This window comes from Cervus canadensis, chromosome 10, assembly GCF_019320065.1.
Source record: "Cervus canadensis isolate Bull #8, Minnesota chromosome 10, ASM1932006v1, whole genome shotgun sequence".
Classification (NCBI taxonomy): domain Eukaryota; kingdom Metazoa; phylum Chordata; class Mammalia; order Artiodactyla; family Cervidae; genus Cervus; species Cervus canadensis.
In genome coordinates this window covers 25,799,273-25,823,041 of record NC_057395.1, presented here as the reverse complement: position 1 = coordinate 25,823,041, position 23,769 = coordinate 25,799,273, and the positions used below count along the sequence as shown (strand labels likewise).

Genomic DNA, 23,769 nt, shown 5'->3' with positions numbered 1-23,769 from the left:
CTTTCAAATCAAAATGTTTAGTGGGACAGGTGGCATTGTTTTACATCTTTGCAAACCTCTGTGATGTCTGCCTTGGTGAGAGAGCAGAAACGTCCCGTCTGCTTCTGCTGTCCATCTATTGCATGTTACTTGAAGTGTATGAAAAAAATCAGACCTTACACAAATATGTAGTTGGAAAAAGGGAGGGGTTTTTAAAATAACTTTTTCAGAAATTTGTGGGTGTTTTTCTTTGATGGCACACCTAGGCCTGACAAGTGCTAATTTCTCAAAGCTGAGTTACAGTGTGGAATCTGAAATCACATCAGTGAACTTTTTAAAACCCATCAGTCTGTCTGCATGCATTGATCTGCATACATCATGCTTTCATCATTTTGAACAATGGGTTAACCAAGTTATGAGCTCTTCCAAATACTAACACGTTTCATTAAACAGTATCAGGAAGCCACATTAATATCACCACCTGCCTCATTAGAAAAGCCTTTCTATATTAAGAAGCTGTCAAGCTCAGGGTGGTGGATACAAGTTTTTTAAAGTTTTCATTTTCACTTGAAAGCTTAAATTTTATCAGTGGGTTACCTGTGAAATGACAGCACAGAGCTGAGCCAGCAACTTTGTTCCTCTTTGAGCAAGTGCCTGTCAGATGCCCAGAATGGAATAAACAGGTTCCAGTTGTCCTTTCATGTAGAAATGATTTCTGGAAAAAAGTGGCTAGTTCAGCTCATAACTCAAAACCATCACCAAGATAACTGTCCTTAAACATACCTGCTTTATAAACAAAAGAGATTTGGGCATACTCCCTACACAGAATATTGAGAAGGTACGTCATCCAGGGTCAGGATTTAACAAAACAGATGCCATTGCTTCCTCAAGGATGTTCGTATATCGTATGATATCTCTACTAATACCATTTGGTGCCACTGCTGGATCTGTGTAAGCTGCCAACAGTTTTCCCCACGGTTGTTTTTGCAGTATCCGTGTAAGTGTCAAGGCAGAGACTGTCTCCGCATTATTATAAAGATACTTTTGACTTTGCAGCACCCCTGGGTGCTGAACTATGCTTTGCGAAATGTTGGTCTAAGGGAGGGGAGATGTTCCAGGCTTATCTCTTACCTCGAGTCTGCTCTTACCTCCAAGTCGTAGCTGTTTTGTTCCCTGGAAATCCCAGCAACCCTGCAGGTCTCTTTGGAACCATCTCTCTCACAAGGCCCTCTAAAGTGTTACTAGCTCGTCCTGTTGAGTACTAGAGGTCTGTCTGTTGGTCTGACTCTCCCACGTCAGGAGCCCCATGTCCCAGTGTTACTGTGTGTTAGCTGTGTGAGAGATGCTGAACCTGTAGGGGCCACAGTTCCTTCATCTGTAGAACAGAGATGGTTTTACCTCCCTTGCTGGGTTGTTGAGAGGATTAATATGATATGTTTGTGTCACGTCCAGCATAATGCATACAAGAAGAGGTGGATGAATTTTCGTTCTCATCCATTCTATTAGTAAGTTTCTTAAAGACAACTGTTTCTGGTCCCACTTTATCCCCTGAAGTGCTTCAAATAGTGCCTCATTCAAGCAGACATATAGGACGCATACCTTGATGTAAATTACAGACTGGATATTATGGTTTTAATTTAACCTTGGATGTCCTGATTTCATCTCCCTTTTTAGCTTATAGAATAAACTCTGTTCTCACCAGTACTTGCCATCGTAAGGGAACCTGGGCACCTGGCATCAGTTCATGGCTCAAACTCATGACTTTGACTGACTTCTGTAATTTTGTTTTTTTAATCCTGAATGAATTTAAATCTGGATGAGTTTTTCCAGGCTAATGATCTGCATTTACATAGAGATGAAGCATCACTGAGAATCAGAAGCAGAGTAAATTATATTGTAAGGAGGGAAAATATACACAGAGACTAAAAACTTGGTTAAAGATACAAAAATAATTCCCTCCCTTTGCCCATTAGCATAGGAACTGCTCAGGTATTACAAACGCAGTAGCCAGGTATTATAAGTATTTAATACTCGAGTATTCACCCCTCCCTTCTTTTAAAATAAGGGAACATTCTTTATTAGCAGTCAGTGTGTAAAGGAAGATATTGTGGCCGGAAATCAAGACCCTATAAAGGAAGGAAAACAAACCATTGCAAGCGACAGCTGCTGGGCTCGGCTGGCCAGAGGGCTTTCCTTCAGGGACACCTCACAGGGTTCATCCTCACTTGCTGGGTCAGCTTTGTGCTTCTCCAACATGTCCCCAAGAAGCTTCAAGCATCGTCCTGGGCTGGACCTGCAGGGTCTTTTAGATCCACCAGACCTGGGAACGCTGAGCGTGGGGATGATGATGAACTGGCACCGGGGAGCCCCTGGCTCAGGCCTGGCCCCTTCCCCCGTATGAGGAGTCTCTCCATCTGTGAACGACAGGTGACGCACATCCTAACTAGTGCCTGAGCTGCTTGAAGGCAAGCTGGTCATAGAGTAAAAACGTTAAGAGTGGCCAATCTAGAAGCTACTTTAACATTTCCCAAGTCACATACACATTCTCTGAATGACTGGCTAATGCAAGTACTCCAGGCCAGTAAATGTGTATTTAACAGACAAGTAAGCAGCTCGCGCCACTGACCTCTGGTCATGGTTTGGGTGTCCGGTGCTGGGCCGTGATCCTTCCCAGCTGTTTACTCAGCAAACACGGTGCTGCTGTGTGAGACACTGCGACGGTCACCAAGGAGCACGGAGAAGGGATGCTCAGTGTTGTTTATTATTATCAAAGTTAGGAACTTACTGGCCATGCATTTCCTAATCCTTCTTTTGCATTAAGATCTTTCACACAGGACAGTCTCTGTCCTTGAACTCCACCCTAAAGCCCTGCCACTCCATCAGCATCTCAGACAGACTTGGTTGTCTGTCACAACACAGAACCGGGGGCATTATTTGAAAACCGGTGCAGTAGAGTAGAACCGCTGCAACCAAAGCTGCGTTTTCCTCTCCTTATACCTTTTGTGCTCACCCTAGAGGCACAAAAGGGGTGCGAGTAGATGTGTGTTTGAAGGGGCCTCCAACGTGAAAGGGGCCAGGAAGCCCCCACTGGGTCTTAGGGTGAGTGAGGAGGTCAGTTCGTCAGGAACCCTGAGCCAGGGAAACGGGCTGTCAGGGGCCAGGGTGCCCCACCTGCAGGACGCAGTGTGGGAGATAGGCCCTCGGTGCCCAGCGGTCACTGCAGCCAAGTGATGGCCCACTGTACTTGGAAGATCCTCAAACCAACCATCTCCGGCGGTGTGAGGAGGAGAGTGTGGTCCGACCCCGCGTTTAGAAAGGCATCTGAACGATGACTGAACGATGAACGTGACTGGCGGGTTTTCTGATTCCCACCAGGAGGACAGGAACCAGGGAAAAGATGGCACAGGTGGCAAAGGGTTGGAGACAGAGACCCCTACAGAGGCGCAGCACACACACTCGGGGAGGGCACAGGGCAGTCGGCGCTCGGCTGTCTTGGAGCTCTGCCCTGGGACGTTTGCACGTTTCACGTGAAGCCGGTGCCTCGCACGTGCTTATTTTCATCATCTCTGTTTCAGGGCTCTACGGTGGCCAGGGAAGCAAGTGACAAAGAAAAGGTAAGTGCCTGGCGTCTCTCACCCTGGTCCTCGGCATGGGCCCAGCACCTCTTAGTTCTGTCTTCCCCTCCTCCCCTGTGATTCCTGTTTCCCCTCAGCTATGGTAGGAAGCTCGTTGTCGACCTGAGGAACACTCTCCTCCAGTTCTCTCCCTCAGGTTAGCTGCCCTGTTGAACAGTGAGGTGGTTATTAGTTTGGAGTGTGGGTGAAACATTTTCCATCAGCATGATCTTGAAAACACAGCCATCGTCGTGATCCAGACTAACAGGTACAGCTCAGCACCTGGGTCCTAACCCCACTTTACGGCTGACAGGCCAGGTGTGGCCCTGAGTCAGCTTCCGTGCCTCCCTCAGCCCCAGTTTTCTCACCTGTAAAATGACGGTGTTGAGCTTCATATTCACCTGTAAAATGTTGGCTTAATGAGCTTCAAACTCCTTTCCAACTATAAAATGTTGAGACCCATTAGAATATTTTTTGTTTATAAGGACTTAGGGACAGACGAGGAGATTCCTTACCTTTCTTTGAGACACTGGACTTTAGGTAATACTTGAACCACATTTTGTTGATTATGCAGGACTCTAGACAGATTCAACGGGAATCAGCTTAAGAATTTGGGAAGTGGCTTTCTGTGCCTAAACCTAAGCAGCGCGAAATCGGGACGTGTTTACATGAACGGTGCCTCTCTAATCTCAGCTATTCCTCATCATGCTGAGGTGCCTTTTCTTGACCAAACCTTTTGGAAGCTGGGCTCAAGGTTTTTGTTTCTAAATTAAATTCTTTCAGGCTGGCGTCATTCAGTTTGGGTTTAAATTTTACAGATTTGAAAATCTTTTACTTATTCATCCAGAAGTTTGTGAACATCTGTGGTTACTGTCCTAGCTTCAGGGGCTAAAATAATGAACCACACAGACATGTCCAACAAAGCAACACACACATTAAATAGGAACTGACCATATCAAGTGATAAGTGCTTTGATAGGAAACACGTAGCAAGGGGACCTAAATCTGGCTTGGTGGTCTGGGAAGAGCTGATTGGAAACCTGAAGGATGGGTAGGAGTTAGCTAGAGGAAGAGGCAAGAAAGAGCAGTGTGAGCAAGGGCACACAGACGAGCAGCGCTTGGTGCTTTTGCTGGAGGATGAGGTGAGGCCACCTTGCAGGACCACCTGGAGAGGCTGCTGAAACAACCCAGAACAGACGGCGGCCTGACCTGGGGTGGTAGAAGATAGAGATGATAGAGAGAGATTTAAGAAGAAGAATCCACAGGCCTCAAGAGATTGAACAAGGCAGGTGAATGGTACCAGAGAGTGTATGTGGAGGGAGGGTGGCGACTCCTAGGTTCCTGGTTTGGACAGTGGGGTGGGTGGGAAAAGGGAGCAGATGGAGTAGTTGGAATTGTCATCTCAGCACCAGAACAGACGTCCAGTCGGCATGAGAGGCTGCAGAGAGGACTTCAGCTGGGAAAGGGGGCTTGGGAACCTCCTGGGAAGGATGACCAAAGACAGGGCAGCATTGATAAGGTCATGCAGGACTAGCCTAACATGAGACAGGAGGCATTCACTCAAGCCCAGGAAGTACAGGGAGTCCTGTACAAGATAAACCCAAGGAGAAACATGCCGAGACACACGGTAACCAAACCAACAGAAATTACAAAGAGAAAATATTAAAAGCATCAAGGGAAAAGCAACAATTAACACCTAAGGGAACCCCCATAAGGTTATCAGCTGATTTTTCAGCAGAAACTGCACACCAGAAGGGATCCAGCAATGTTCTCACTCAGATTTGGTAGAGAAATCAAAAACTTCACAGACAAGCAAAAACTAAGAGAATTTGGCACCATCAAATGGGCTTTACAGCAAATCTTAAAGGAATCTCTAGGCAGAAGAGAAAAGGCACCTAGAAAAGAAAATTATGAATGGGAAACCTCACTAGTAAAGGCAACCATATGGTAAAGGTAGGAAATCATCCACACACAAAATATGATATCAAAACCAGCAACTATAGGAGAGAGGGCTACAATGCAGGATGTTGGACACGCACTAGAAATTAAGGGACAAGCAAGTTAAAACAATCTTGTATTTATATGTAGACTGCTATACCAAAACTTCATGGAGACTGCAAACCAAAACTCTACAATAGATACACAAAAAAAGAAAAAGCAATCCAAACACAACACTAAAGACAGTCATCAAATCATAAGAGAAGTGAACAAAAGGGGAAGGGAGAAAAAAGACCTACAAAAACAAATCCAAAACTGTTAACAAATTGAAAATAAGAACATACATATTACCTTAGGGACTTCCCCAGCAGTCCAGCGGTTAAGGCTCCACCTTCCAATGCAGGGGACATAGGTTTGATCCCCAGTTGGGGAACTAAGGTCCACATGCTTCAGGGTGCAGCCAAAAATTAAAAATAGTAATAATTACCTTAAATGTAAATGGATTAAATGCTTCCACCAAAAGACATAGACTGGCTGAATGGATACAAAAACAATACCCATACATATGCTGTCTATAAGAGATGCACTTCAGATCTAGGAGACTGGAAGTGAGAATGGACAAAGGTATTCAATGCAAATGGAAATCAAAAAGGAAGTGAGAATGGACGAAGGTATTTCATGCAAATGGAAATCAAAAAGAAAGGTTTTACATCACATAAAACAGACTTTAAAATAAAGACTATCATCACAAGAGACAAGGAAAGACACTATATAATGATCAAGGGATCAGTCCAAGAAGAAGATATAACAATTGTAAATACATGTATACCCAACGTAAGAGCACCTCAATATACATAATAGCCATATTATGGGGAAACTGACAGTAACACAATAATACTAGAGGACTTTAACACCCTATTCTCATCAGTGGACAGATAGATCATCCAGACAGAAAATCAGCAAGCAAACACAGGCCTTAAATAACACATTAGACTTAATTGATATTTATAGGACATGCCATCTGAAAGCAGCAGAATGCACTTTCTTTTCAAGTACACATGGAATATTCTCCAGGATAAATCACATCTTGGGCCACAAGTCAAGCCTTGGTAAAGCTAAAAAAAATTGAAATCAGGTATCTTCTCTGATCACAATGTTATGAGATTAAAAATCAAACACAGGCAAATAACTGCTTAAAAAAAAAAAACATATGAACACATGGAAGCTAAATGATGTATTACTAAATAACCAATGGATCACTGAAGAAATCAAAGAGGAAATAAAAAAAATACCTCTAGATAAATGACAACAAAAACACCACAATCCAAAACCTACAGGATGCAGTGAAAGCAGTTCTAACAGGGAAGTTTATAGTAATTCAATCTTGCCTCAGGAAACAAGAGAGATCTCAAACAACCTAACCTCTTACCTAAAACAAAGAGAGAAAGAGGAACAAATAAAACCCAAAGTTAGAAGAAGAAAAGAAATCATAAAGATCAGAGCAGAAATAAAAACAATAGAAAAGATCAGTGAAATTGAAAGCTGGTTCTTTGAAAAGATAAACAAAATTGATAAACTTTAAGAAGAGAAAGGGAAAGAGCTCAAATCAATAAAACTAAAACTGAAAAAGGAGAAGTTACAACTGATACCACAGAAATACAAAGAATCATAGACAACTTATATGCCAATAAAATGGACATCCTAAAGGAAATGGACAAATTCTTAGAAAGGTACAACCTTTCAAGACTGAACCAGGAAGAAATAGAAAATATGAGCAGACCAGTCACAAGTACAGAAATTGAAACAGATTTTTTTTTTAATTTTTCCATTTATTTTTATTAGTTGGAGGATAATTACTTTACAATATTGTAGTGGTTTTTGCCATACATTGACATGAATCAGCCATGGATTTACATGTGTTCCCTATCCCGATCCCCCCTCCCACCTCCCTCTCCATCCCATCCCTCTGGGTCTTCCCAGTGCACCAGCCCTGAGCACTTGTCTCATGCATCCAACCTGGGCTGGTGATCTGTGAAACAGATTTTTAAACTTCCAACAAACTAAAATCCAGAAGCCAAATAGCTTCACATACATTTAGAGAAGAGTTAACACCTATCTTTCTAAAACTCTTCCAGAAAACTGCAGAAGGAACACTCCAAGATCATTCTCTGAGGCCATCACTCTGATACCAAAACCAAACATGCCAAAAAAAAAAAAAGAAAATTACAGGCCAGTATTACTGATGAACATAGATGCAAAAATATTCAACAGAATACTAGCAAACCAAATCCAACCATACATTAAAAGGATCATACACCATGATCAAGTGGGATTTATTCCAAGGATGCAGGGATTCTTCAGTATCTCCAAATCAATCGGTGTGATACATCACATTAAGAGACTGAAGAATAAAACCATTTGATCATCTCAATAGATGTAGAAAAAGCAGTTGACAAAATTCAGCAGCCATTTATGATTTTAAAATGGGCATTGATGGAAATTAACATAATATAATAAAGGCCATATATGACAGATTCTAATTTCTTCAAGAAAATTAGATTCACCAAGGGAACATTTCATGCAAAGATGGACACAATAAAGGACAGACACTGTATGGACCTAACAGAAGCAGAAGATATTAAGACAAGGTGGCAAGAATACACAGAAGAACTGTATAAAAAAGATCTTAATGACCCAGATAACAATGATGGTGTGATCACTCACTTAGAGCCAGACATCCTGAATTGTGAAGTCAAGTGGGCCTTAGGAAGCATCACTACAAACAAGCTACATCACTACACAAGAGGTGATGGAATTCCAGCTGAGCTTTTTCAAATCCTAAAAAATGATGCTGTGAAAGTGCTGCCTTCACTATGCCAGAAAATTTGGAAAACTCAGCAGTGGCCACAGGACTGGAAAAGGACAGTTTTCATTTGAATCCCAAAGAAAGGCAAAGCCAAAGAGTGTTCAGACTACTGCACAATTGCACTCATCTCACACACTAGCAAAGTAATGCGTAAAATTCTCCAAGCCAAGCTTCAACAGTATGTGAACTGAGAACTTCCAGATGTTCAAGCTGGATTCAGAAAAGGCAAAGGAACCAGAGATCAAATTGACGACATCCACTGGATCATAGAAAAGGCAAGAGAATTCCAGAAAAACATCTTCTTTATTGACTACACCAAAGCCTTTGACTGTGTGGATCACAACAAACGGTGGAAAATTATTAAAGAGATGGGAATACCAGACCACCTTACCTGCCTCCTGAGAAATCTGTATGCATGGCAAGAAGCAACTGTTAGAACTGAACATGGAACAACAGACTGGTTCCAAATTGGGAAAGGAGTATGTCAAGGCTGTATATTGTCACCCTGCTTATTTAACTTATATGCAGAGTACATCATGTAAAATGCTGGACTGGATAATGCACAAGCTGCAATCAGGACTATAGGAAGAAATACCAATAACCTCAGATATGCAGATGAAACCACCCTTATGGCAGAAAGTGAAGAACTAAAGAGCCTCTTGATGAAAGTGAAAGAGGAGAGTGAAAAAGCTGGCTAGTTTAACTCAACATTCAGAAAACTACGATCATGGCATCTGGTCCCATCACTTCATGGCAAATAGATGGGGAAATAATGGAAATATTGACAGATTTTATTTTCTTGGGCTCCAAAATCACTGCAGATGGTGACTGCAGCCATGAAATTAAAAGGTGCTTGCTCCTTGAAAGAAAAGCTATGACCAACCTAGACAGCATATTAAAAAGCAGAGACATTATTTTACTGACAGATGTCTGTAGAATCAAAGCTATGGTTTTTCCAGTAGCCACGTATGGATGTGAAAGTTGGACCATAAAGAAAGCTAAGCACCAAAGAATTGATGCTTTTGAACTATGGTGTTGGAGAAGACTCTTGAGAGTCCCTTGGACAGCAGAGATCCAACCAGTCCATCCTAAAGGAAATCAGTCCTGAATATTCTTTGGAAGGACTGATGCTGACGCTGAAACTCCAATTCTTTGGTCACCTGATGTGAAGAACTGACTCATTTGAAAAGACCCTGATGCTGGGAAAGATTGAAGGCAGGAGGAGAAGGGGATGACCGAGGATGAGATGGTTGGATGGCATCACTGACTTGATGGACATGAATTTGAGCAAGCTCTGGGAGTTGGTGAGGGACAGCCCAGCATGCTGCAGTCCATGGGGTCGCAAAGAGTTGAACACGACCAAGCAACTGAACTGATGACAAACTCACAGCTAATACCATTCTCGACAGTGAAAAGCTGAAAGTGTTGCAAGATCAAGAACAAGACAAGGATGTCCACTATTGCCACTTTTATTCAACATAGTTTTGGAAGTCCTAGCCATAGCAATCAGAAGAAAAAAAAGAAAAGTAATCCAAATTGGAAAAAAAGTAAAAACTGTCACTGTTTGCAGATGACATATTACAGAAAATCCTAAAGATGCTGCCAGAAAACCACTAGAGCTCATCAATGAATTCAGTCAAGTTGCAGGATACAAAAGTAATAACAGAAATCTCTTGCAATCCTGTATACCTGTATATTCAAAAAAAGAACAGAATTTAAGGAAACAATCCCATTTACCATAACATCAAAAAGAATAAAATACCCAGGAATAAGCCTACCTAAGGAGGCAAAAGACCTGTAATCTGAAAACTATAAGACTGATGAAAGAAACCTAAGATGATACAAACAGGTATACCATATTCTTGGATTGGAACTCTTACAGGAAAACATAGGTAGAACACTCTGACATAAATTGTAGCAATATATTTTTTGATCCACCTCCTAGAGTAATGATAATAATAACAAAAATGAAAATGGGACCTAATTAAACTTAAAAGCTCTTGCACAGTAAAGGAAACCATAAACAAAACAAAAAGACAACCCTCAGAATAGGAGGAAATACTTGCAAACAAAGTAACTGACAAGGGATTAATTGCCAATGTATACAAACAGCTCATGCAGCTCTATTAAAAAGAAAAAAAAAAATCAAAAACTGGGCAGAAGATGTAAATAGACATTTCTCCAAAGAAGATATACACAGATGACCAAAAAGAACATGATGAGATGCTCAACATCACTAATTATCAGAGAAATGCAAATCAAAACTATAGTGAAGCATCACCTCACACCAGTCAGAATGGCCACCATCGAAAAGTCTATAAACAGTAAATGCTGGAGAGGGTGTGTAGAGGAGGGAGTCCTCCCACACTGTTGCTGTGAATGTAAATTGTTTTAACCACTATGAATAAGGAACTTTATGCAGGTTCCTCAGAAAACTAAAAATAGAACTACCATATGATCCAGCAATCCCATTCCTGGGCATATATTCAGAGAAAACCATAATTCAAAAAAATATATGCACCCCAGTGTTCACTGGAGTGCTAGTTACAGTAACTAAGATGAAATCAACCTAAATGTCCATCCACAGATGACTGGATAAAGCAGATGTGGTACATATATACAGTGGAATGTTACTCAGCCATAAAAAAGACCAAAATAATGCCATTTATAGCCATGTGGATGGACCTAGAGATTATGGTAAGTGAAGTAAGTCAGAAAGAAAAAGACAAATACCATGTGTTATCACTCATGTGGAATCTAATTTTTTTAAGTGATATAAATGAACTTATTTACAAAACAGAAACAGACTTATAGATTTCAGAAGCAAACTTAACAGTTACCAAAGGGGAAATGTGGGGAGGGATTTATTAGAAGCTTGGAATTAACATACACACACTACTGTATATAAAATAGATAACTGTTAATAACAAGGACCTACAATATAGCACAGAGAACTACTCAATATTCTATGTGGGGAAAGAATCTGAAAAAGAATGACTATAACTGAATCACTGTGCCATAGTCCTGAAACTAACACAACATTGCAAATCAACTGTACTCCACTAAAGTTTTTTTTTTAATAAATAAAAATTAAGAAGTGAGGCAGAGAAAGGAAACGGTGGCTCCTTTGACAGTTTATATTTTTACTGTGCACCAGTGACTGTATTTTCACACTTCCAACCTCTGTGTAAATCACCCTGAAGGTACCAGCTTTGACCCAAAGCAGCAGAAATGACGGACTGTTGGCTTCCGTGTTGCTATGTAAATGTTTCTTCCAGGTGCCGAAGACTCAAGTGGGTGTTTAAGTTTTAGTCCATGAGAAACTTAGAGACTCACTATTATTGGGATCTTCTCCTAGAAGAAAATAATCTGGGCTGTTTAAAGGACCACACACTAGCATTGAAAGGCAGCTTTCTCAGCATCATCAAAAGAAGGCGGCCCCAAGGAAGCCGTGGATGTGATGCCGGGCGCTACACACAGGGACTGCTCTGCCTTTACTTTGTCGCCAAGTCCCTGGTGACTGCAGCCAGCCGTCTCCGCAGCGCCACCCCAATTTTGATCTCTTCAGGTTCTGGCTCCAAGGGCTCGCTTGGTCCGCCCTGACAATAACCAGTGCCAAGAAAGGCAGTTACGGCCAATGGGGTGATTGCCTCAGAATTCCAAATCCTAGAACAAGAACGCATGTGAAGGAAAGCCACAGGATTTGACGTGGCCGTGACGGTTCATCACCATCTGTCTGTCCCTCCCCATCTCTGCCTCTAGGACCACACGCTTCCCAGACACCCTGGCACTCACCACAGCCCCACTCCCTGCCTCACCAGAAACGTTCAGCCTTTTATTGGTGTAGGTTTCTGTGAAGAGATAGGAAATTACCGAATGTGTTTAACAGAAACCCAGTTTTCTGAGGATGCTTCTTATCATACATTGAATATATGCAAACTATTCCTCAAAACATCTCCCCGGAGGTGGACGTCAGAGACAAGAGGGACCTTGAGAGTCTGGTTTCCCCACCTCACATGTGACAGACCTGAGACTGTGGAGCCTCTCTTCTCACGCTGCCTCACAGCTGGTGGCAGAGGCAAAACCTTACCTGGGCGGGGGGTGGTGAGGGGTGTATTTTTTTCTATTAATCTCAGTGTACTGGGATTTAGAAAGGTATGTAACAGTAAGCAATGTTTGTTGAGCGTATACTACATGCCAGACCTGTTTTCAGTTTTACACAAATTTGGTCATGTCATCCTGACCACTACCTTTGAGACGGGGGCTCTTGTTACTTGCTTTGTGTAAATGAAGTTACTTGACAGACAAGCTCTAACCTGCCCCAGAGTTCTGACAGGACAAGGCCGGGCTTCCGGTCTTAGTGCACATTCTAACCTTCTAAATGTTTAGGATTCCCTTTTAAAAAATAAATAAATAAAAAGGGATTTATTATCAAAAATTCATATTAATCCTATGAAGATGAAAAAGGAAACATTTTACCACATTTCACTGACGAAAGCATGTAACTCAAAACAACGTGGTACTAAGACAGTTCATTGTCTTGATTTAAAAGTTTAAAAAGTAATGAAATGACTTCAAACCACGTTGGCAAAAAAAACCAGTTCATATTTCCTCCATTTGAGAAGTATAGTTACTTCTGTAAATATAGTCTGTATTACTGTATCTTACATCATATAAACATTAAGACTGTTTATACAACAGCCCCAAGGAAGACGTCAGGGCTTTCTGCTCCTTTCTGGGCTTGGGGCTCCTGATAGCTCTTCCTCCAGGAGCAGCAGCTCCAAAATGCCATCCACCCTCCCTTCTAGCTTAGAGGCGCTCACTGGGAAAGGCTTAAAGACATAGGATGTGAAAGTAATTAAAATTGGTAATTGATGGAGACTGTGTGTGCTTTGACAAGAGAACATCATGCCTCTCTGATAAGGTAGTTTGTTTATAAAAGCTAGCAACAACCAAAGTAATATTTACTAAACTGTAATACATAAAGATAAATGAATCAATAGAGTTGAAGTCTTTAAAAGTTTGGATTTTTAAACTCGAAAAAAATTTCTTTGGTTTCTTTTTTCTGTCAATTTTCAGGTTTTCTTTCCATGATCAGTAAATATTTTTGACTCTTCTGAACAGCATGCTCTTTATAAAATAAAACCATAAATTATCATAATAATCACTTATCTCTGGTTAGAAATAATTGGAAAAGGCTGAAAATATTTTCTACATTCTAGCCTTTTATAAACGAAATCAAATGGCTTGCAAGGATATTTTCATTGCAGTCATATAATCATTTGCTACAAAATTGCAAAGAACAATTTTCATGGAGAATCTCCACTGACATGGCTTAATTAGTAATCTGGATTCCTAATTTTTCTTTCATTTGCATCACTGTAGTTGTTTTAATTTCCCGTACTTTTCACTTGTTGATGACAAGTTTTCAAACTGTCACTTCAAATATTTCATGATATAGGTGCAGACAAGTCTCATCTCTACGATTTGAACTTGACACGTAATTAGTGCGATCTGCATTAGCATAATAATGAATATGGAACTGAAGGAAATAAAGAAGCTATTTTCCAACAATAATGGAATCACTTTCATGGCAACAAGTATCAGAACATGCATGTACAGATGTCTTGAATTTAAAAAAAAAAAAAAAAAGAATGGTGCTTTTTTTTAAAAAAAAAAAAAAACCGCTGTCAGATTCTGACAGCTGCTATGACTTGTTTTATTCTTTAACTCTTTTCTTTATTAATGGAAGGGCATCTTCCACTCATGGCTCCAGCAGTTTTGCCCCCTCTAAATGAGACAGAAATGCGGATCTCCCCGGTGGTCCATCTTTTCACAGCTGCGCTGCAATTCCAGTGTGACATCAAATTAGTAATTATAGCTGAGCAGACTGCTTTTTACAAATGACAGTCTTAGCATGCTGCCAGCAAGCAAGCTACCCAGCAGGGAATCTGGACAAGTAAAAGAAAACATAACTGGACTCACTTGATTTCTGGGGGATTTGACCTGACTCTTTATAACGCCCATGTTCTTGAGAGAGAATGAGTGAGTCCTGGGGATTTACACAAATATGCATTTTGTTCATCGTTCTGCACAGTTCTTCTCAAAACTCATGTCTGGTTTTATTAAGTAAAGCCAAGCCTGTGTAATGGAGTCATTGGGTCACAATAAGAAGATTCCTTTTAACATCTAACCTTCTCCCTGGAACCTATTTGAAAGAAAACAGCTGCCCTGCAATTGGCATTTGTATAACTATATTGGCAATAATCACTGTTGACACCTTGATAATGGGCTACAAAAGGCCGCCTGGTCGATTCTTAGGAATTGTGAATTGTGCTAGCAATTAAGTGACTGTCACCATCTCTGACATTGTACCTATTATTGACTGAAGGTTCAGCAAAATTCATCATTAATACCCTCACACCAAAAAAAAAAAAAAAAGCTTTCCTAAACCAGTTTTCAGCATTTCTTCTGTGATCTTTAACTTGTAACAAATTATAATTAATTACCACCTCCAGCTGGTTCTTTGGGATGAGTGAAAGGCAAGGTAACAAAGACAGTAAGCTCAGAGCAGAAGGAACAGAAACAGCAGTGCATTCTTCTGGGAATCTTCCTTTGCTATCAGTTAAAAACTGCTTCCTTTTCCATGTCAGTGAATGACCAGTTAAAGGGAGGTTATCAAGGTTTTCAGGTCCTCAACTCAGCTAATACTTTAACCTTCTGTAAAATTTCTTCTCTCTCCAGATGAAAGTGAATTATTCCCTTTGCCAGCCAGAGCTAGATACACCTATCCCAGCACCCAAAGTGCAGGGGAAATTTTCCCATCGGGCAGAAGCAGGGCCATCTGCCTGTCTCCTGGCCCTGAAATGCTGTATTAATGTAAAAGGGGGCTCGGAAGGGAAAGGCACCAAACCAGAGCCTTCGCCAATCTGAGTCCCAACGCCTGCTCTGGCATTAATGGAAGTCTGGGGATAAATCATTTGACTTCGTCTTCATTTGTAAAATTAAAGGATCTCATTGGTCTTCATGCTTTATTGTTTGCAAGCATCTCTTGTTTCAGGTGACTCTTTCCCTCCTGCAAAGGTGCACTGCAGCCGACTTGACAGTCACCAAAGTCCTGTCTGCTCTGGCCATGGGTTATGGTGATTGCTATTACTAATGGAAAAAATGTTCTGAATTGTTACATAAGTCTGCAGATGTCTGAGCAAAGGCTTAAGAACTCTATAATGTAAACCATGGGGGTTATTCTGGGAAGTGGAGTTTTAAAATTTGATTCCTTTGGAATTTGGTAAGAGTGGCATGTGAAGAGGAAAGATAACATGCAGTATGATTCCTGGGAGCTTCTCCCAAATGACAGCATTAGAGTGCTCAGGCCAGTCTGGCTTATGGCAGTGTATAAACTCAGTTTCACTGAATGCACTCAACTCAGATTATCCCAAGCACACAGAAGCAGTGCTGTTAGATGTGGGAATTTCTGACAACTTATGCAGTTGATTCTAGAAAGAGTTGGAGCAGAGACTCAACTTCCAAAATGTAATATGGCTTGAATTTAAGCCAACCTGCTGCAGATGTATAATAAAACAATGAAGTTCTAATGTTCACTCAGTTCAGTTCAGTTGCTCAGTCATGTCTGACGCTTTGCGACCCCATGAATCGCAGCACTCCAGGCCTCCCTGTCCATCATCAACTCCCGGAGTCTACCCAAACCCATGTCCATCAAGTCGGTGATGCCATCCAGCCATCTCATCCTCCGCCATCCCCTTCTCCTGCCCCCAATCCTTCCCAGCATTAGGGTCTTTTCCAATGAGTCAGCTCTTTGCATGAGGTGGCCAAAGTATTGGAGTTTCAGCTTCAACATCAGTCCTTCCAATGAACACTCAGGACTGATCTCCTTTAGGATGGACTGGGTGGATCTTCTTGCAGTCCAAGGCACTCTCAAGAGTCTTCTCCAACACCACGGTTCAAAAGTATCAATTAGGGTCATTAATGTTCACTAGACTGGTATTAAACCAAAAACTATACAATTTGGCAAACTCCGTGCATTTTCAGACTTTGACATTTCTTAGATTATCACCATCAACATCCAGGTCACAGAATCTGCCAATCAGATGGAAACACTGTATGGCTTGCACATGCTTCACCTGTCACATCCCAGCTCACAGAGGAAAGCCAAGCCATCACCATGCCACTTAAACGGCCCTCCTGAGAAGTCTGACAATATTAGGAAAGGAGTAAGTTTCACTTTCTTAATATCAGCTTTTAGGGAAAATAAATAACCAACAGCTGGGTCCTGCCAGCCTTAACAATTCTAAATTGTAGAATTATGACAGGGCTTATCTGGTTTTGTGCTTCTTAGTTGCAATGCTATTTCTCCAAGTATTTTGAGGTATATTCTCTTTCTACATTTACACAAAGAGGTTCAAAACAAAAATTATGTGAGACTTTCATATCCAGATGCTGGTCACAAATATATACATTCTCAGCATGGAAATAACTAGGTATTAATGACATGTTGGATCATTTCCCAAGCTATGAATTTGTGTAGACGTTCCGCTTATGTTTTTAAAGGTTATATGTACTTTTTTGTGAGAAAACACCTGTTATCTTTGCTACTTCTGTTTGAACTTTACGCATATTCACTAATTTGCCTTTCCATGTATCAAATTTGTGACTTCAATGTTTTGAGAAGCAGAACTGATTTTATTATAAAATCTTTAACCTCTCTTACTACCCCCAAATTGATACCACATATGTGATGTTATTCAGGCAAATTATCTTTATCCCAGCTCCAATGTAAGGATTAGCTAAAAAGTCTCTCCCTTACAGAAATATTTCTGGAGTATATCTTCAGCCCTACAGACTCTGATTCTTATGAAGTTACTTCAGCAAGCCTGATGGAAGGGGGGTTTATTCTTTCTTTGCAAGTTTATTTTCATTTAGGTGAGCTTGGACTACCAAGTAAATCAGAAGCATCAGCAGTCCCTAACTTGAGACAATAACTAGTACATATTTTTTATGCTGTGAGTTCAGCTCCAAGTGTAATAGGGTCTATCAAAGGGACACCGGACAGCAATTTTGGACACCAAGGCTTACAATTAGACTTTTTAAAAACAGGTTGCCAAATGAGCACGTTGAACAAAAATTCATTTCTTTCTGAAATACAAGTCCTTTAATCACGGGGTGCTATGCTATGCATCATCCTTTTCATTGAAACCTTCTGGTGCCAGAACCCTGTTTGCATTAAATGCTCGAGTGTGACAGAAGTACATTCCATCTCCCTGTTAGGGTTCCATCCTGAAATGTGTCTGTATTATATAAATTTTGGCTCTGAGCATTTTAAGTACATGTATTTTTTAATTTTTCTGTTAGTAGCAATTTAATAGACTCTTTGTAAAACTTAATTGTAGAATGATGTTAAAAGCCAGTATATTTTCATTTGAATTCTGTATTTGAAGTTTTTGTCTGTAAATACAGATTTTAAATATTTGATTTTAAAAATGTTTGAGTCATCCAAAAGATATTTTAGTGACATTAAAAAGCTAATGAAAATTTCCATGTAATTTCTGGCTTTACTAATAACTCTTAACACATCCAATATTATTAAACTCCACACGAATGACAGCAATCATGCACCAAGTTACAGAATCAATGAAATATAACATATTGCTAACAGGTTAACTTCTATCTGAAACAAATAGAAAATTTAAATCCTTTTAGTAAGCATATTTTTGTTTTTGGAGAATGTGCAAAATTCAGTAATTTAAAATTTTAAAGTTTATTAAAAGTGCTAAATACTTTTATATTAGAAGCAAATGCAAAGTGCAAATGCCTTGCACTTTCTAAAACTCTTTCTACCATCCTAATGGAAAGAAGCAGAGCCCCCTGCTCCCAGGATCCATCATTTGTCCCTGGCCACCGCCTTCTGCTGAGCTGGCTACAGAGGCACAGTTCTAAAAACAAAGCTCTGGACTTTGTAGCTCTTAGTTCTGAATATTTTTCCCTTTTTTTAATCTCAAACTGCTGGCCAAGTGTGTCCTGAGAAATCATTTACATCATTTATTGGATCCTAGGGAATACTTACATATTCAGAAGTGTTTATACATTTAGAATACTGTCCACACATTGATTCTCTTTAAGCCCTGATGCACATAAAGCATCTTTGACAATGACCAATATTGTTAATAGTGTGTTTCTTACTATTTAAGAATTTGGACTTGCTGAGTGACAACCTATAATACTGTGCTTTGAAAGAAACCAAAAACTGGCACTTTCCTTGTGGTCCAGTGGTTAAGACTCAGTGCTTTCACTGCCGAGGGCCTGGATTTGATCCCTGGTCAGAGAACTACAATCCCACAAGCCGCCTAGCATGGCCAAAAATAAATAAGAGACTTTTCACCCAATAGTGTAGTTACAAAAAGCAAAGGAGGGAATGTTTATAATGAAACAGTTTTCTTTTTACAGCTCACAGCAAAAAAAAAAAAAACAAAACCTACTTTAGAAAGTGTTCCCAAGGAGCTTGCTACTCTCTAGTTTTTTTGGGTTGTTTTCTGGCTACTGAGATTTCAATTAGTGAATTTTTGCTTTAAGTCAGCAAAATCGCATTTACTAAATTACCCAATATTATCATTTACTCGCTGAGAAAAATGAAACCCATGAAAAATTAAGAGAAACGTCTGTCTTTGGCCATATAACTATTTTATTCCATATTAATAAATGACATAAAATATACTTTATTACTCTAAAATTTTAACTTACCCAGTTACTGTAAAGCAACATTTTACTCTCACTTGGATTTCAGTGAAGCTTTCTGGCCAGGGAGAGCTTTTGCAGTGACCAGAGGTCTTTCTGGCCAAGAGAATGCAGTCAAGGTTTGGAGGGCAGCCAGGGCAGGGGCGTACCCAGCCTCTAGTGTACCGTGTGTGACACAGTGAAGTGAAACAGCCTTGAGAACATTACAGGAGGTGTTTGTGCCTAATGAGAAAACCTGAAAACACAGGCAGATTTCAACATGGCTTAGATTACTGATATCCCAAATTTAAAGAGCCTATTTCTTCTAGAAAATCAGGAAGGATAGAAGAGATGGATAAGTCTATATTCTTCATTAGCGGGAAACACTTTGTAACAACATTGGTCATGGTCAAAACTGATGGGCAACTAAGATGCAAACTAATACCTAGTTCTCACTGCCAAGCACTGTGTGTTTCCTGTCTTTTCATTCATTTCCTGTCTTTTCATTATCCTACTGGATAAGTGTTATTAATATTCCATTATATAGATGAGGAAACTGAAGCTTGGACAGATTGAGCAGCTGGGTCTAAACACCCCAGCTGTTATAAAAGTGTTAAATATGCCAACTTTTTATTTTAAATCTTGCTCTGGATTTATCGGTGATGAACTTTTCTCTAGATTCACACCCCATACTTGAGAACATGACCAGCAAACAACAAGAACATTTATATGTAACTCTCCACGTGGCAAGCAGAGCCCTAAGCTTTTTAACAGTACAAATGAGTGTAATACTCACAACAGTGTTGTCTGCTAATCCCCATTGAAAGATGAAGCCAAGCCACAGAGAAGGTTAAGTAACTCGCTCAAGTCACACAGCTAATAACTGGAGGAGCCAAGATACAACCCAGGTGGCGCGGTTTCAGCCTGTGCTCAAAAGCACATGCTTCAGTCTGTGTCCCAAGTAGAAACCTGGGCCATACTGACTCTAGCTGTAGGCGATCACCTGCCAGGAAAGTACCAGGAATATTCACTGTGCCAATTTCATCCACACAACGAAAGCAGGATAGCTCGCTGACTGGGAGACCCGTGTCGCTCTGCTTATGCCTTTCGCTGTGTTTGTTCATTGACACTTCACATCAGTAGAGATGAATGCCGTTTTGAGTCCAGCCCACCCCAGTACAGTCACTTCCTGCAAAAGGGATATAGATGTGAGCTGTGCTGGCCTTGGTTTTACACACCTCACTCCCATGGCCAGGGAGGGCAGTGTAGGAAGAGCAGGACATCTTGTCCTCCTTGGCATTGCCACTTTTAAGCACCATGTGAGGTACTGGAGGCTCCCAGTCTACACAAGACTAGCTGGGAGAATTTTAACGCAGAGCTAATAAATGAAGACTTAACCTACAACCACTTCAAAAAAGGTGACTGACCGCTAGCTGGGAGCCAGCCTCCAAGTCCACAGTTCACAAGTGTTTCTGAGCTGATGTCTTTAGCCCTAGTGATTTCCTCCGCCCTCTAGCTAGTTCTGCATTGAGTTAGAAAGGCTATGAAAGATGCCCATTAAAAAGCCAGACCCAGAGACTTCAATGCTTTCAAAGCTCCCCTAAGTGCAAATAATCTGGTGCTGCAAAGCAAGGGGTGGGATCGGTTGCTGCCCACAGTTATTTATGTGCTTCTCTGTGGACATCACCTTTGTGGGCAGCGTTAACACCAAGAGTTTATGATATTCATTAATTCACAGCAAAATAGTTTCCCTCACGTTAAAAAAAAAAAAAAGGTGCTCTTTAATATAAATGCTGCTCATTATTAGAAGGATATATTGAAATTTATAAGAAGTCAAGCACCAGGGTTTTCTGGAGGGTGTCTTGTTAGGCAACTTCAGTTTTGTCATTCAGCTGTTAGTAGAAAACAGTGAAGCTCCATTTTTAAAGAAAATATTTTCTCTCAACCTATAATACAGTTTTAAATCCATACCAGTTACTGAATGCTCCCAGCAATGACAACGACAATAAGTGCCACTCACCTCACTATTTAAACGTCACACAAGTTTTGGCCAAAATCTCAGTCATTCTGCTACACATGGAGTTGTGCTGAGGAGGACATGGCAACCCACTCTGGTACTCTTGCCTGGAGAATCCCATGGGCAGAGGGGCCTGGTAGGTTACAGTCCGTAGGGTCACACAGAGTTGGACACGACTGAAATGACTTAGCATGCACACACAGAATTCTGCTAAGAGTCAGGCAGCCCAGGTTCCCATATCAGCTCGGGAACTGGCTTACCAGCTCCACTTAGCAAGCTGGGAGACCTTAGCTGTGTTATCTCACTTAAGTCAGTTCCTCTATCTGTAAAATGAGGACGGTGAGAATTAGGGTGGTTTTGAAGAGTAAATGAGATGATGCACTTTAATAAATGGATGCACATCAAGGGCTCAGCAGGGTCTCCCCTTCTGCATGTAACCAGATGGCCTGCAGAGGTCCAGGAACTGGCCCTGGCTAGTAAGGGGGAGGATTAAGGCTAGGAACCTCAGAATTCATGTTTCTAAACCCTGGTGCTCCTAAGCACTCTGCCATCCTGCTGACACCAGGCGGGGGGGAAGGGGGGGCATCTGTGGATCAGCATTGGGTTCCTCTAACCACTGCCCTAAGGATCCACCTACACCTCTTGAGCCTTTCAGTAAGCCCTTAAGTCTCTTAACCAATCTGGTTGCCCTCTTTTGAACTTGATCCAATCTAAATACATCCCTAGTGCCTGGAAATTTCACAAGTAAGCCTAGTAATATAGTACAGTGTGTCCAGAGTTTTATGAGGTAGGATTATATTCCCCCTGTCACATGAGGTAATTCTGCTGGGGTGACCCTAAAATGGCATTCATTCGCCTCCATGAGTGTGACTGGTACCCCCAGCACAGACTGTATGTCATTTACTGCCTTGTCCGTAGCCTGTCAGCCCTGCCTTCAGGTTTCTTGCTCACAAACAAGAATCCCTCTCCTGTTCTTTGCTTACACTCATAAAATGAGTTGTGGAGTTTAGGCAGATCTGAATCCTTAATGCCCCCCGAACACACACACAGCCATACCCTAAATATAAACAAATATTGCCCATGTTGTCTACTTAGGGAATCGTGATCCTTTTGCATCTCCTATGTTTGTATATAGATCTGGCTTCAGCGCTTTCTGAAGCACTCCAGTTTTTTACCTTTCCTGATCCTTAGCTTCTCACAGGCCTCTGAGTTTGTTAAAACTTCAGATCTTCACATGTCATTCACTGTGCGATTTCACTGTTTCAGTTCCAAGAAAATAATTTAGGGTCTGTGTAATTGACTCAAACATTTAATAATCTTCACATTGAGAGTTTTCTTTCACATTTTACATTTTTAAATGATGAATGACCAACTTAGGCAGTTAATCCATCTGGACCCTGGTGAGTTTTTGTGATGAAGGATATTTCATTTCTTTAAACTGACTCAGCAAAAAAGTGTTTGAAAGTAGATCAGTCCTCAGGAGCCGCATTATTTATCTGTGTGCTTCACACACTGCCGTGTTCTTTTGCTCTCAGTGTCTCTCATACAAAATTAAAGACTCCTTTAAGGATAGAAGTGTTCACCTATTCATTTTTACACTCCTGTACATGACAGTCATTCAGCAACCACTTATTGAATGGAATCTTTGGATTCCTGAGCTTTGCAAAGATAATCAATTTGGCAGTAGTTATATCAAAATCAAAACTCACAAAACTGCAGATTTTCTCAAAGTTAAAATCAGTAGCAAAGCTACCGATTTAGAACTGCATAATACACATGCGTGTGTGTCTATGGATAGACATGAGTAGTTTACACACATGTGTATACCTTACAAAATGGGAAGAAAAAGTGAGAAGTTCAGAGATTTGGAAGGTGGTTCAGCTTCCCTGGTGGCTCAGATGGTCAAGAATCTGCCTGCAATGCAGGAGATCCTGGTTTGACCCTAGGTTGGGAAGATCCCCCGGAGAAGGGAAAGACAACCCACTCCAGTATTCTTGCCTGGAGAATTATTCCATGGACAGAGAAGCCTGGCGTCGCAACTGAGCAACTAACTCTTTCACATTGTTTTTCAGTAGACGTATGTACCCAGTGAGATTTTCATACCTCTGAATGGGGGGAGGCAGTGTGGAGACCAGGATGGAGAATATTTTCTTTCCTTGGGTTTTTCCCCCAATTTGGTTCACACTTAGGGAAAGGAGGCATTCATTAGTATACTAAGGCAAGGTATTATGTTCAATTCCTTTCAACTGGAAGAAATAAGAGGAGTGGTTGTTTTTTTACAAGGTCAGTCAAAAGGAGGGAGGAGGGGTTTTGAACCCTCCCAGAATGCAGGTTGCACAAAGGTGAATAATACACACTACTTTAAAGCTAGGTTGTTTTTGTTTTTTCGCTTGCGACCCATGTTTTGATAATCATGCATTCTTTGTGTTGGTCAGCATAAGTATAGTTTAGTTGCCAGCTCACTACCATCCTATTTAGTTTTAAAGGGTAGGCATCTCATCTTTATATGCTTTATGCCAGAAGACATTTTTCTTCAATATTATCCAAATGAAAAGAGGATTTCCTTCTTGGAGTGGCGTGCCGGAAGGTTTAGAAGGGCAGATGGCTAACCTCTGGCTGCATATTCTC

General features: G+C 40.9%; 1 protein-coding gene across 1 annotated transcript in view; it reads left to right on the top strand.

Moving 5' to 3' along the window:
- The window catches only part of PIP4K2A (phosphatidylinositol-5-phosphate 4-kinase type 2 alpha), a 178,514-nt gene that overhangs the window by 140,449 nt on the left and 14,296 nt on the right, over window positions 1-23,769 (top strand). The window contains exon 6 of the mRNA XM_043480638.1: window positions 3,555-3,593. Coding sequence (XP_043336573.1) covers window positions 3,555-3,593 — 39 coding nt within the window. The remainder of the gene's footprint in view (window positions 1-3,554; window positions 3,594-23,769) is intronic.